We start from the raw sequence: 14,292 nt of genomic DNA on the forward strand, positions 1-14,292 counted from the left end.
CCTGCCAACGGTTTTGTCCTCCCCAATTTAAATCTATGGCTGTGTGTTTTTAATGTTCTTATCTTCTGTTTACATGTCTTTAAAAAGTGCACGTGAGAGCTTTGCAGCTCAAGTCAAGAGAATGTGCAGGCATGGCAAATCTGCATCGAGATAGCCAGCCATTTAGCTTCACCACAGGAGCTGATTGTTGGGGGAAACAGCATTGAGGAAGTCAGCAATTGCCTCACCATGGGAAGTCACTCATGCAGCACGGCATCAGGCCAGATCGTCAGGAGAGACAGAGAATAACAGAATAACACTGGAGGAGAGCGCTTGAGAGCGGCAAGAAAAGTCTTTGAATATGCACAGCTGAGTGTGCTGGAGCTGTAAACATTCAATCCCCAGAACAAAGAGGACTTTGAGGGAGCCACAATACCAGGGACCTCCCGATAACTCTGCTTCCAGACTCCTGCATAGCTTTCCTCTGGGTTTGCAATGGACCTGTCGGCCTTGTTATTTGTATTCCCTGTACTCTCTTCTTGTCAATAGAGTAAACGGGCCATAAGATAAGATCTGTTAAGAAATCTGGGCATTTGGGTTGTTCGAGGGTGGTAAGGGATAAACAGCTATATTTGCCGATTCATTTTTATTTGTTTATTGCATACTGGTTGTTATTGCTTCATGTAATCCTTCTCCTCCACCATTTCATTGTTAAACTAGAACGGGCACTCAGTAGAGCTCATACCTTCGCCAACGCTACATTTTACCCCCCCCCCCCCCCAGAAACCGTTGATTGTGAGGGTATTTAATCCCATACCACATCTGCCATCTCATATGTGTTATGATGGCTTAAAAACATTAAATTTCCTGCTGTTTGACACTGATTCACACATTGTACAATTTCTGTATGAACTCCCTGACCTTTTTGGGTGTCGGTGGCAAGTCAATCCGATGACAACTGGTCACATTATAAGAAATCAAATATTACACAACACAAGATTTGGCATTGAATTCACAACATTTTGGCATTGGTTGCATGCAAATTGGATAAAAATCGACTGCACTATGGCAAAATGACGATTTTGACCTTTCCATGACCTTGACCTTTGTACTCTTAACTTTGTAATTGGTATTAGAGTGTGGGGAACAGAACAGTCAACATTTTGGTGTTGGTTCCATGCAAATCGGATAATAATTGACCGTGTTATGACTAAAACCACACATTTTGCAATGTCATGACCCCCCCTGACCTTTGACTCCCAACCGCTCATAAGGGTTATTACGTCATTGTGTTATGTCACATATCACAAGACGGGGCATTGAATTCTGAACATTTTGGCATTAGTTGCATGCAAATTGGATACAAATTGACCGCGCTATGGTAAAAAGACGATTTTGACCTTTTCATGACCTTGACCTTTGACCCGATCACTCCCAAAATCTAATCAAATGGTCCTCGGATAATAACCAATCATCCCACCAAATTTGCTGCGATTCAGTTCAATACTTTTGGAGTTATGCGAATAGCAAACAAACAAACAAACACTCATATTCACAAATGAATAAATAAATACACAGCGATCAAAACATAACCTTCGCAACAAAGTTTCTGAAGGTAATAAATAGACCTGTTGTTATGTTCTGTTTACATGTCTTTTTAATGCACACACGGATTAGATTCTGCTCATTATGGTGATCTCATTTGGTGATTTCGGTACCATTAGATGAGCTGGCTCAATCCGGCTCAGAGCGGCTCGCGATCTGCGGTTGCTCGATCAGATTCGGAAGGAGGCGAGCACTTATTGGCGCATCACTCGGTTAAATATACGATTCCAATGAGTGTTGTAATGTGACAAACAAGTCTGGGAACTTGCTTGGACTGTGGACTTAGCTGGCGGTTGCGATCGTTTTGACACGACCCGTAGAACTCGAACAGGGTTGCCATACTGGTTCCATGGCTGTGATATATTTCTTCTTCTTCTTTTTTCGGCTGCTCCCGTTAGGGGTCGCCACAGCGGATGATCCGTATGATCCGCATAGTGATTTGGCACATGTTTTACGCCGGATGCCCTTCCTGACGCAACCCTGGTCGCCTCTTACGACGCAGGGATAATATATATATATATATATATATATATATATATATATATATATATATATATATATATATATATATATATATATAAACCTTGTACATTTACAATCACCTGGCACAATTTCCCTGAGATTTGCTGCATTGCGTTATTTTCATGCGGAGTGTCAATATAAAAATACTTTCAATTCTTAGTCAAATTGATGTTAAAACGTGAAATAACCAATAAGGGATGACCCAATTTGTATATATTTATCGAGAAAGGGAGAAAGACAGCGATACGGCGAAAGGCAAGAGAAAGAACACATCAGGGTACAGATATGGCACTGGCATGATGGGCCAAATGGTCTTTTACCTGTGATATTTCGATCTTTTCTATTCCTGAGAACCATATCCAATTTCCCACCGCTACATGTACAATATATACACCCTCTCATCATTGATCATGCATAAGCGATATGACATTGATATTGTGTGAGAAACTAAAAAAAAAGAAAGATTTATCATCGACATCAATAATCTGAAATAATACACCATCATACAAATTTGAGAAGTCAAATTATTTCACTTGTACAAGATAAAAACGAAGCAGAATTGACTAAACTTTGGCCATATTAAAAAGTGACAAACACTTATACCATTGCCAATCTTCTGGACAGCCAAAATGCTTTCAAGCATGGACAAGTTCAGCCATATGAATTGCATCACTTACTGTACCAGCCACAGTGGTATTTTCAGGGGTATGTAATTAAAACAAGTTCAAACTGGAAGGGCACTCTGACGTCATGATTTCGCCATATGTGCCTCCATCCATATTATTACATGATTATCATACTTGTACCAAGTTTAATTTCAATCCTTGAACCCAGATTCAAAATATTAAATAATTATGGCTGCCAGACCATGCTATGCGTCTGATCAGGTTGAAATTTAAAACATATATCCCCCATGACTACTAGATCATAATGGTGACGTTTCGCATCGATTGATGATGCAGTTCAAGAGAAAGATTAAAAAAAAATTATTTTCATTCAATCCAATATGGCTGCCAGACCATGTGACATTAATTATTTGTGAACACCCTAGTATCCCCAAGGATTGGGGAACATGTGGGTGAAGTTTCCCCTCGATCTGTCAAGCTGTTCTGGAAAAGAGGATTTTCTAAAGGTATATTCTTCAAAAAATCATACCTGCCAAACCATGTGACCTATGATGTCATAGGTGGAGAACTTTTTGTTCCTCATGTATAGGTGATCATACCTGTAAAGTTTTGCCTCTATCTGTTCAGTTGTTTCAGAGAAGAAGATTTTTGAAGGTTTTTATGTTAAAAACAATATAGCTGCCAAACCACATCACCAATCACATCAATGTTTTTCCCCTCCGATACAATTTAGCCCTGGATGACCCACAAAAGTTTTCATTCTGATAAGAGAAAGCGCTCGACGTATGCAATTATGACGTTATAGTCATGAGTCACATTTGCTCTACGGCTAGGATACGGCAGCCGTACCCCCCCCCCCCAAATTGACAGAAACGTGCGGCGGCCGCAGAGTTTCTGAGGTGGCCTCAGGGTGGCCCTACGCCGTATGGCTATCTTTTACAGGCCGTAGGGGTCTCCGTGGAATTAAAGCGCGGAGTTATAACTTTTTTCATTTCTAGGTTGGCCATAGCAATTCGACAAGCCGTAGCCATGCCGTAGATGTTCCACTTCGACCGTACGTAGGGCATATGGTGGGCTTGCATTATTCGTGCGGCTGCTGTAGGCTCTTATCAATGAAAAATGAATTTTGCCAACCCCCAAAAAATTACAAAAAAAAAAAATTACATTCGCCTTAGGGCCCCCCTGTGGTCCCCCTGTGGTCGCCTTGCGGGCACCTTGTGTCTGCCTTGAAAATTCTATGGCAGCCGCAGGGACGCCCTAAGGTCACCGTGCGACATCAAATCAAAGACCGTACGGCACCCCCACATTTTCGGTCTCCACAATTTCTAAATACGCCGTGTGGCTACCCGAAAAATAAAAACATATGTGACTGCTACATTGTGTGACCGTGGAAATACTGCGGCCGCCCTACAGTTGCTAGTAGCCGTAGATTTTTTAGACCCTGCGGCCACCGAGCCAAATGTGACTGAAGCAATAACGAAGCCACCGATGACATCATCAAAAGAATCACACTTAATTCCCATGCGGAGTACTTCCACGGCCAAGTTTCAATATTTCCCATGGAACGGTTTCAGAGATACTGAGGTCCAAAGTTTTTCTGTCTTTCCAACATTGCTGCCACATCACGTGGCCTATGATGTCATAATTATCATTAAAACATTCCACATGAGTAGTCACACCGACGGTGAAAATTTTGTGTCAATCGGATAAGCGGTTGCAGAGAAAACAGAGAAAGTTAGCATGGACGGACGGACGGACGGACGGATAACCCAAAAACATAATGCCTCCAGCTCCGGCGACTTCGTTAGCAGAGGCATAAAAAGGAAAGAAGATGAAGAGTGACAGTGAAATTTTAATTCACAACACATTACAATCAAGTTATAGATGAAGATGGGCCTCGGTGTTTAATTTCCTTTCAAGGGTCCTCCATGAAATGTTGAGATTTGATGACAAACTATAATTAGTGCAGGATGAAAACTAAATAGTGCAGGATGAAAACTTCCAATGATAAAAAAAAAAATGAAGAAACAAAGCCAAGATATTCGAGAACAGAATCAAAATAAAATAACATAAAGGTAAGAAGCAAACTAGAATGAATCGTAGACAGTAAAGTCGACATTGCAGAGGCTTTGTTTGTACAGTTAGTGTCTCACTGTACCGCAGTGTCTGTTGAAGGCACATCATGGGTCACACCCTTCCCAGACCCTTCCGGATCTCTTACTTGGTTCCTGAGCAAGCGGTCCAGGGTGACGAGCTGCTTGAGGAAGCCATCATTGGGGCCAACGGCACGGCGAGCTCGCACGACAGAGACGGCTTCGCATGCTCGCATTCCGTGTCGCAGCATCAGATAGGCCATTACTAGTGTCGGTGAGCGGCTGTAGCCTTCTCGGCAGTGGACCAGCACCTGTCCTGTGTTATAGTGAACAACAATACAAGTAGTAAATGAGAGAAGGAATATGCATTAAAGGCCAGGTATATTAGTCCCCGACTCAGCCGAGGTCATCCTTCCGAGGTTGGCGAAATGAATACCAGTGTACTGGTAATAGGGGCACTGCATCAATGGCATAGCCATGTCCACAATCATTGATGCAACCAGCAGCAACAAGGCTGCACACGAGATTGTGTGTGAGTCAGTCAGTCAGTCAGTCAGTCAGTCAGTCAGTCAGTCTCTCTCTCTCTCTCTCTCTCTCTCTCTCTCTCTCTCTCTCTCTCTCTCTCTCTCTCTCTCTCTCTCTCTCTCTCTCTCTCTCTCTCTCTCTCTCTCTCTCTCTCTCTCTCTCTCTCTCTCTCTCTCCTACCCCTCTCTCTCCCACCCCTATCCCTCACTCCACCTGCTTGTCCACCTATCCCCATCTGTTAAGGGAACTGTTAAGGAGTGATTGTTTAGTTTTGAATTTGCCAGGTAGCTAGCATGGGTTTTAAATGCTCCCGCCTGGTTTTATTTAGAACTCGGCTGTTATAAAGAAAATGTTGCTGTTTGGGTGCCCATCCTTTCTCCTCTCGCTGCTGCCTCTCCCTCCCCTCCTTTTCCCTCATGCTGCCTTTCCCTCCCCTCGCGCGGCCTCTCCCTCCCCTCGCGCGGCCTCTCCCTCCCCTCGCGCGGCCTCTCCCTCCCCTTGCGCGGCCTCTCCCTCCCCTCGCGCGGCCTCTCCCTCCCCTCGCGCGGCCTCTCCCTCCCCTCGCGCGGCCTCTCCCTCCCCTCGCGCGGCCTCTCCCTCCACTCGCGCATCCTCTCCCTCCCCTCGCGCGGCCTCTCCCTCCCCTCGCGCGGCCTCTCCCTCCCCTCGCGCGCCCTCTCCCTCCCCTCGCGCGGCCTCTCCCTCCCCTCCCGCCGCCTCTCCCCCCCCTCGCGCGGCCTCTCCCTCCCCTCGCGTGGCCTCTCCCTCCCCTCGCGAGGCCTCTCCCTCCCCTCGCGCGGCCTCTCCCTCCCCTCGCGCGGCCTCCCACTTCCCTTGCACTGCCTCCCGTCCCCTCATGCTGCTTCCCACCCCCCTCGCGCTGCCTTCTCTCCCCCTCATGCTGCCTTCCCTTCCGATCACACTGCCTTCTCTTCAACCTCGTACAACTTCCCTTCCCATCACTCTGCCTTTCTTCCCACACTTACGTCCTCCCAAACCCCTTCTCTTCTCTACCCCACCCCCCCCCCATGGCATCTCCTGGCAGTCTCCACATGCTGTATTAATGTGCTGTTTTAATGTACCCCATTTTGTTCAAACCTGTACTAACCCCACCCCCTCACACTGCCTTCTCCCCCCCCCCTCGTGCTGCCTTCCCTTCCCATCACTCTGCCTTTCCTCCCAATCCCCTCACACTTACGTCCTCCCAAACCCCTTCTCTTCTCTACCCCCAATGGCATCTCCTGGCAGTCTCCACATGCTGTATTAATGTGTTGTTTTAATGTACCCCATTTCGTTCAAACCTGTACTACCCCCCACCCCTTCACAAATAGCACCGCCAAACACAATTTGAGAACCCCTCCCATCATGCTTACGTTTTCCCAAACCCCATCCCCTTTCCATTCCCCCCTCCTCTCTCCCCCATCCTCCTCGCTCCCAACTCCGCCCAGCCCCTTCCCGGAGTGTATAGTGATGTTTGGTGAGGCGTCGCTCTCCTCACACCCTCCTTCCTCGCTCTTCCCCACTTCCTGGCTCCTCCCCTTCCTCACCCCCTCCTAGATCCCCCACTCATCCTCACTCCCACTCCCCCCCTAAACCTCTCCCTCCTCACTCCACCCCTCTCACCCCTCTCTCCCTGGAAGATCATAAATACATAACAACAACAGAATTGGACCAAACACAGACCCCCTGAAGAACACCAGCATTCGTATTATGGACAGGGGATGGCTGACCCTCATGTACCACAGAGATTTGAAGATTTGCGAGGAAGTCAGTAATTGTATCAAGCAATTTTCCAGAGATGCAATATAATTTCAGCCAATGGATGAGGCCCTTGTGCCACACTTTGTCAAAACCCTTCAAGATGTCGAGATCAACAACCCTGGCTTCTCCACGATAATCCAAAGCCCTACTCACATGTTCAGTGATTAGGGATAGAACCGAGAACATTGAAAGCCAAACTAGACATCAGTAAGGAGGTTGTGGTTTTCTAGATGAGACATGAATTGCCTTTTGATCAAGGATTCAAACACTTTGCTTTTGATGGGTAGAAGGCTCATAGGCCGATAGTTGGAAGGATCATATTTCTCACCGGAGCCATTAAAGACGGGGATTACAGAAGCCTGCTTCCAGCGAGGTGGAAACACAGACTTTGACAAGACACAAGCAATACAATTTTGAGAGAACAGAAGACAGTTCAGGTGAACACATCTTCAAAGCAATTGCAGGGATTCGATCTGTTACAGCAGATTTTGACCTCTCCGGCCTTGCACCTCCTGCTCTGTCTGTGCTCTGTCCCCTGAATACTTCTACAGGGTGCTCAAGGTTCGCCAGCAACCCCCTTCTGGTGAAACTGCCAAAATCAAGAGTAACTGCTCACCTTCACTCTTTCATTCCTCTTCTTGCACACCTCTGGAACAAACTCCCACACTCTCTTCCATCCCACTCTTCTCGCCAGGTCTTGAAAACAGCTGTTCACCACAAGTCTCTCATCTTCCCCCATCCAAAACCACAATCTTTTCTACTCCTGTTAATCCACCCCAAACCCACCTCCTTCAAATTCCCTGCTTTCCTTCCTGAAAGTCCCTCAAGTGTCCATCTTGTTTACCATGTGCACTCCACCCCATCCCTCTCCCTTGCACAGATCTCCTAATGTCTCTGTTCTCCACTGTTTTCTGCTTCCCTCTCTCACCCCTCTTGTCTCCTGCTCCCTTTGTTACATGTTGTGTGAGCTAGCACTTATATTAGCTTCAAGAAAGTATGGGAAAAAAAACCCAGTAGAGTTGTGCTTACTATGATGAGTTTGCTGGACCCCAGATGCTGGAACAGCCTACATGTCCAGATTCTTAGAATAAAGAATGTTCCAGGCAGCTGACGAACACTTTGAGGTTTAAATCACTTTTTCTTTAATTTAAAAACTCCAAATGCGACGGTACAAACCATGCCTTTCCAGATACATGCACATTTCCCGTCAGACAGGGTAACGCCAGTCTCCCCCCCCCCCCCCCTTTGCAGCGGAGATGACACCAAACATGGATGGAGCATGAATATATGTTTTACATTCAAACTTGGTTTCATCACACTCCCACCTCTAGTGGGGCAGATAACAGCAATTTTTGAGAGGAATCGTACAAATGATGATACAAGCATCAAATTTGGCACATTTGTTCTCCAGGGGATTCTAATCAAATCTGCCTGATTGGCCATTTGAAAATCCAAATTTCGAAAAATTTGAAAAAAAAAAAAACTTCAAAAAAGTCAGGATCACAAATCAATGTTGGATGCTGGCTGAGATTGGTGAATGTTTCAGAAACATCATCAAAGACGTTCCAAGTCTGCCATGCAGTTTTCTTCCCTTGACCGTGGAAGGCAGACACGATGTCACATCCAGTGAACGTATGGAAGTATGGGATCCCTCGAGCTTTCTCAGGCCCTATTGCAGAAACTACCTCATGGACTGGAATCCATCGTGCCTTGGCTCCTTGGCCAAAGGCAATCTACATGTTCTCAAGACCAAGTTCCTGTAAGGATGGCAGTACAGATATTGTTATGACTAGTACGTCCGTGTCATTAGCCTTAATGATAATGGACTTGCTACCATCCGTCGTTGCATCCCTGGCGTGTACAAATATTCGAGTGTCAGCTTCTTCATGACAACATGGAGACACAGAATCCAGTGACTTCCTTGTGTTTCTAATGGCATCTTCTCCTTTTGTGACAATGACTGTGCTTGTCGTCTGTGCTTCACACATCTTTTCCGCAAGGAAGTGAAACAGCTCATTTTTGTTGCTGTCATCTCGAAGAAAGCTTCTCCAGTTACTTGGGGTCTTACTGGTTCCTGTCACTCTTCTTCTGATTCCTTGCCCCCTTTTCGATCTTGCCTCGGACTTCAGACTTGACTTCTTGTACACATAAAACACTACGTCCACCCTCTCGTACCTGGCACCATAGGATTCCACCTTTGGGATGATGTCTTCTTTAGCATAGTCATCAAATATCTTTGAAGTATGTGGAGGTAGGGCATTGATAAGTGCTGAGCCATCAATGATGACTGCATCTCCCCTTGGTTCTCTGTCTGGGATGTTCACTTGCGCTTCAAGAATTTCAGCCAGCTGTGACTTCAAATTTTTTTGAAGTTTTTTTTTCTTCAAATTTTTCAAAATTTGGATTTTCAAATGGCCAATCGGGCAGATTTGATCAGAAAGCCCTGCAGAACAGAAATGTCAAATTTGATGCTTGTATCATAATTTGCACGATTTTTCTACTACCTACTACACTACTCCACCATATTGGGATCATAACTTAAAAAGAGGTCAAACACTATCCCTTTATCCCTTCCTCCCCCCACCCCCACCCCAACCTCCCCCCACCCCACCCCCATGGGCTTATCTACCAACTGGGTTAAAAATAAACCCTGGACTACATCTAGAAATCCCTCATCTGCTCTGCCTTTCCCCTGTTCCTGGAACCAATCTATCCCTGGAAAATAATTTTAAAAAACATCATTCATAATCAATACTCTTTCCTTATTGCACGCCTTTCTAAATTCTTCATGTACCCTTCTCGCCTGCTCTTCCCTCACACCAGGAGCTCTATAAACACATCTTACTGTTCATCCAATCTCTAATCTCAATCCACACCGAATCCTCTCCATTAATTCGCTCCTTAATGTCATGTCTTTCAATACAACACTCTCTTTCACCCAGATTGCCACACCTCCCCATTTCGCTTTCCTACCACACCTATAAATCTTGTAGCCTTGAATTCATGTCCTCCAGTTGGATTTCTCACGAAACCACATCTCACTTACAGCAACTATGTCATACCCCTCGCCATCCATCCCAGCTTCCAGCTTTTCCATTCAAGGTCCTGGCATTCGTATAAAATACCTTCAACCTTTCTCTTCTGTTAACAATCCCCTGTTACCCCATCCCTCCAACCGCATCCTTAATCTCTAGTCTAAAAGAGTCCCAATTTCTTTCTCTAGAGACGCCGTGAATCTCGCCAACCCCTCACGTAAATGCTACACAACAAATTTTCATACATGGACATGTATTTATGATCGTTGCTTATTTATGATCGCTGCCCAACTTTCTATCGTCTACCTACTTCTGCTTCTTCTTCAATTTAAAAAAAAATCAAAAAAAAAAATCAAGTGATTCTGCTCTGTGTCATCTTGCTACATCAGCATCCGTTTTACACGTACAAGCAAATCCTTTACTCTCACTGTTTGAGTGAGTGCTGACCTTTGACAAATATTGTGATAAAAAAACAAAATTCATCACTTTCAACCATGCATTGTGCGCTTATTTGTTGAGTGTCTTTTTGGTAAGTTTCTTATGGTAAGCCATTCGTTGCATTGTGATATCATCTCTGAGCTGTTTCCCAAAAATACGATGATACCATTTCAGTATGTCGTGGCCAGGTCCAAGTTCGACCAGCATTTGCCATGACAATAAATAAGGCCCCAGGAAACTTCCATCTTGACGACAAGGCCCAACAGAGTCGGAAATATGTCAATATCAAAAACTTGGTGTCTCTCAACAACCAATCACACATCCACTGTTTACTAATTGCTATTTCACCGGCTCCATTCTCCAGTTTATGTACAAGTACACTGATGTCTTTGCACTGCATACAATTTATGCACAAACTTCTCCTTGAACCTAAGATCAATGCAAAAATAAAAAAATAAAAAATTCCAATGAATTGATCAAGTCACAGGTTCCCAAAATGTAGTCCTAAATATTTGAGTATTGGGCCCTTGTTGGGTCTTAAGTCTACCAACTCTCAAATCGAGTCGAGTCATGAAAGCGACTTGAATCCAACTCGATTCCGAGTCGCTTCATGAAAATATTCCAGGCCAATTACGTATGTTAAAGACCGAATGCTCATTTAGGAGTGGTATGACATCGATATACACATAGAAGAGCAGATAAGGAGTTAATATGGTGAGAAATATCTGCATGTGTCATGTTTTCTATCCGTCTGTGACTAACTGTGCAAGATTTGAAAATGATCATAAATGTAGAAGAGAGATTGTGACCTTGTATTACCATTTTCTTGATCCAGGGCCTCTTCAATGAAAGTGGCTGCCTCCTCAAAGTGATTTGCCAAGTTGTAGTGGGGACGGTCGTTAGCACGCAGGCCTAAGTACGTGATTCCGCTGCCCTGGTAAAACGTGGCCCCCGTGTCGACATGCATGAAGGACTGTCCCTCTGCTGCGTTCAGAATGTGCGTCACACCAAGGCGCTGGAGGCCAGACACATCCTGTGCAATACTACTGTATGGTGACAACGTGAGGACATAAGAATTACTACTCGGTAATGCACACCAACAAATGCTTCACTTTAGAATTTACATTATGCAACTTGGGTCACCAAATCAAGATCTGGTTATTTTGACTTAACAGCAATTAAAACAGCAAGAAGATTATGGTTTACAGTAGTTTTAAAACAAAAACAATTAAGGAGTGCAACATGGAAATTATGGGACAATTAGCATCATTGCCTTGTTTAAGGTCGTGCAGTACCCCTCATTACACTTGGTATAGTCCCTTGAAAGACCCTTTGAAAATTGATTTCTATTCTGCATACGGAATATAAATATTTAGATACAATTGGTTTGATTCTCAGGGGAGAATTGATCAAAATTGCTCCCAGTACCGTGCAGCAAGGGCAATATGGGACACGGTTCTGGCGCTTTCACCACTCACAGTTTGGAGTTGCACATTATCTGGCTTATAACCGAAAAGTTTTCAGTCATAAGTGTATGGTAGCTTGCTATGTTGTCCTGATGATGCCCTATCAAGGGTGAAACAGGTCAGTAACTGCATTTTCCATGCACTTGAAACTGGATATGAAATTCCATTTGTGACATAGCTCTTCTGGGGCAATTAGCACTGTGAGATAGCTCTTTTGGGGAGCCACAGTCAGGACGTACATTGTGGCGGTGACGTCACGTGTCACGGCGTTCAGCTCAGGTCAGAGAATGACATAAATATATTGTTGTGGTTACCAAATTCGCAAACCACCATTCAGGTCCCTTAGGTGAGGTATTTCGGTAAGTCAGAGATGCCAACTTTTGGAAATCAGAATTAGGGAGGAGTTTCAACCGACACCAAATAATGTGCGCGAAGCGCACATCTCGAGCGCGGAGCGCTCGACCCTTGCGGTGGGGTCCAGGGCCCGCCTTAGGGCCCTGGAAGCTCTGGGGTTCTAGACGCTCTCTAGTGCCCTCTGAGCCCTATTTTGGAGCATTTAACATGTTAAGAATTCCCACTTTTTGAACAAAAAAAGGGGAAAATTGTGCACTTTTTAATGTTACATGTATGTTAATATTAGTAAGTTAGGGGACAATCAAAGATTAACAAAAAGCACAAAAGAAGCAATATTTTTCTTACCTTACTGGCTGGTACTACTGCTGCTTGCTTTTTCCATGGCAGCTTTGCTGAGTGACAGCTGTGTGGCTCTTTAGCCCTTCTGATTATGTCTTTGCTGTATTCTCTCTGGTAGCAAGGGGTGTTATGAGCTAGTTTTTCAATTAAGAGAGCTTCCAGGGTTTTGACACTCAAATTGGGACGAAATTCAGTATGATTCTTCCGTACAAGACTGAGTGCCCGCTCACATGATGCGTTCGAATGAGGAATGACCAAGATTCCCTTCATCACTTTGCTCAAATTAGGATACTTCTTGGCACCAGTGCAGGGATCTGTGAGCTGTGAAATCCGATGCCACTGCTCATCCACTCTCACTGTCTCAGTAGCAATTGTAGCTATGGAGGCGTCTCTGCCTGGTAGTGAGCGAATTCACTCTCAAGACTGTCTATGTCACTATCACCGCCACTGAACAGACAGGGGAATTTCTTGATGAAAAACTCCACACAGTCAAACCCCACTTCTTGGTGTAGCTTAACATCCAGCACCTGAGCATGCTTGGCTAATTCATCATCTAGTGGCCAGGTTTTGAAGATATAATTGCAGGCTTTCACATAATATGAGCGAACTGCACTGAAGAAACCTTGGATGTCTGACTCACTCAGAGTGAAGGTGGATTTCTTGAGACTCCTTTGTTCCCTTATATACAGTTTGGCATCGTTCCCAATCATGAGGTCCTCATCATTCTTCTGATGATTTCTGTCAGAGAAGGGTACATTTACCAGAGCAACCGATGACACCGATGGTTTCAAAAACCATACGAAGATATCTTTCAGAAGACCATTCAATTCTCCGTGCAGGAGATGAATACAGGGTTCGTCTCTTTGGAGCAGAAGATTCCCCTTCTCAAAAAGCTTGTTAGCATATCGAAGGAAGAAACAATAGAGTTTTGTTTGTGGAGACAAGAACATCCTGTTGACACGTTTTTCTCTAGATTCCTGCACAGTGTTTGAGGAAGATGCGCTTTTAGTTGTAGAACTCGTAGTACACTTAGCCGCAGGGCGATCACACTTGCGTTTACTGCCAGCAGAAGAGGTCAGACTCGTAGTACCAGATCCAATTTTTACGTTTGAGGAGATAGCTTGAGGTAGGTGCAGCCAAGGAAGAAGACCTCTGATTCGAAGGTTTTGCTGAGCTTCTATCAAGTGATTTGGCAAAAGCAGAACTTAACTTGGGTCCTTTATTGGCTGTAGATGGGGCTATCGCAGACTTTCTCGACTCTGAAGGGAATCTGCTTTGTAGATGAACGTGATGAAGGGCCGGTGATGCTACCTGCTCTCAGCATTGGTTTTGGTGCTGTCCCTGCTGTCTTCTTCGCAGCAGATACTGCAGTGGTAGTGGTGAATGCTGCTCCACTAGTGCTTGATCCTGCAGTGCCAGTACTGGCAGTAGATACAGTGCCGTCCTTCTTGCTCGTTGTTAGAGTCTTGGCTACAGTTGGTTGCATTTTTCTTCGTACTTCTTCTTTGAAGAAGAGGCGAAGTGGCTCCCACTGTTCAATCAGCCTGTC

At 44.9% G+C, this 14,292-nt stretch overlaps 2 protein-coding genes across 7 annotated transcripts in view; one reads left to right on the forward strand and one right to left on the reverse strand.

Moving 5' to 3' along the window:
• The window catches only part of LOC147014255 (SWI/SNF complex subunit SMARCC2-like), a 134,321-nt gene that overhangs the window by 12,615 nt on the left and 107,414 nt on the right, over nt 1–14,292 (forward strand). The gene's annotated exons all lie outside the window — the stretch shown is intronic.
• The window catches only part of DUSP3 (dual specificity phosphatase 3), a 34,402-nt gene continuing 24,674 nt past the window's right edge, over nt 4,565–14,292 (reverse strand). For 3 of the 6 annotated variants that reach the window (XM_085852054.1, XM_085852059.1, XM_085852055.1), the window contains exons 2-3: nt 11,404–11,630; nt 4,565–5,141 (exon numbers count right to left, since the gene is read on the reverse strand). In XM_085852054.1, the coding sequence (XP_085708180.1) occupies nt 4,882–5,141; nt 11,404–11,630 (487 nt within the window). In that variant the 3' untranslated portion in view covers nt 4,565–4,881. The remainder of the gene's footprint in view (nt 5,142–11,403; nt 11,631–14,292) is intronic. The other 3 variants (XM_085852056.1, XM_085852058.1, XM_085852060.1) reach the window with 1 other exon arrangement.

Source organism: Eptatretus burgeri, chromosome 13, assembly GCF_056783735.1.
Source record: "Eptatretus burgeri isolate ZD-2024b chromosome 13, Ebu_testis_v1, whole genome shotgun sequence".
NCBI classification, from domain to species: Eukaryota; Metazoa; Chordata; class Myxini; order Myxiniformes; family Myxinidae; genus Eptatretus; species Eptatretus burgeri.